Here is a 383-nt window from a genome sequence, read left to right as displayed (position 1 = left end):
TCTCTCATATCGACAACTACCTGGGGCTGTAAAAATTCCGCAGCTTGCTGAATAAGCCATGTCTCGGGCCTAATCGCCGCGGTGCTGTCCTTATGATCTAGATATCTTCTGCTACTAGTATTGTCACGAGCCGAGAAGTCTCTGAGAGAGTTCTTCGATCTCGAAAAAGAAGAAGGAGGCTGCAGAGAAGCCTTTCTCTTGGCATCTAGGACTTGCTGGCGAAGAAAAGCCCCTGTTCCTCCCCCCTTTCGGCTTGACGATTCAACTGCATGCGCGTCAACTCCCATCGCTTGGATGTATTGGCGAAGATGAAGAGACGCTGCAGTCATCTCCGCGGTTGTCAGATGAGAAGAAAAAGAGAGGGGTGATAGAGAAGAAGAAGA

At 49.6% G+C, this 383-nt stretch overlaps 1 protein-coding gene across 1 annotated transcript in view; it reads right to left on the bottom strand.

The window, feature by feature from the left end:
- Positions 1-20: 20 nt before the first annotated feature.
- CSUI_001717 (ercc4 domain-containing) overlaps positions 21-383 on the bottom strand; it is a gene marked incomplete at its 3' end in the record, with an annotated part of 9,118 nt that continues 8,755 nt past the window's right edge. Inside the window, exon 6 of the mRNA XM_068061922.1 lies at positions 21-329. Within this exon, the coding sequence (XP_067926104.1) occupies positions 21-329 (309 nt within the window). The remainder of the gene's footprint in view (positions 330-383) is intronic.

The sequence above is a fragment of the Cystoisospora suis genome (assembly GCF_002600585.1).
Source record: "Cystoisospora suis strain Wien I chromosome Unknown contig_680, whole genome shotgun sequence".
Classification (NCBI taxonomy): domain Eukaryota; phylum Apicomplexa; class Conoidasida; order Eucoccidiorida; family Sarcocystidae; genus Cystoisospora; species Cystoisospora suis.
Note: the sequence above shows the minus strand (reverse complement) of the source record. Positions and strands in the feature narration are given on the sequence as shown.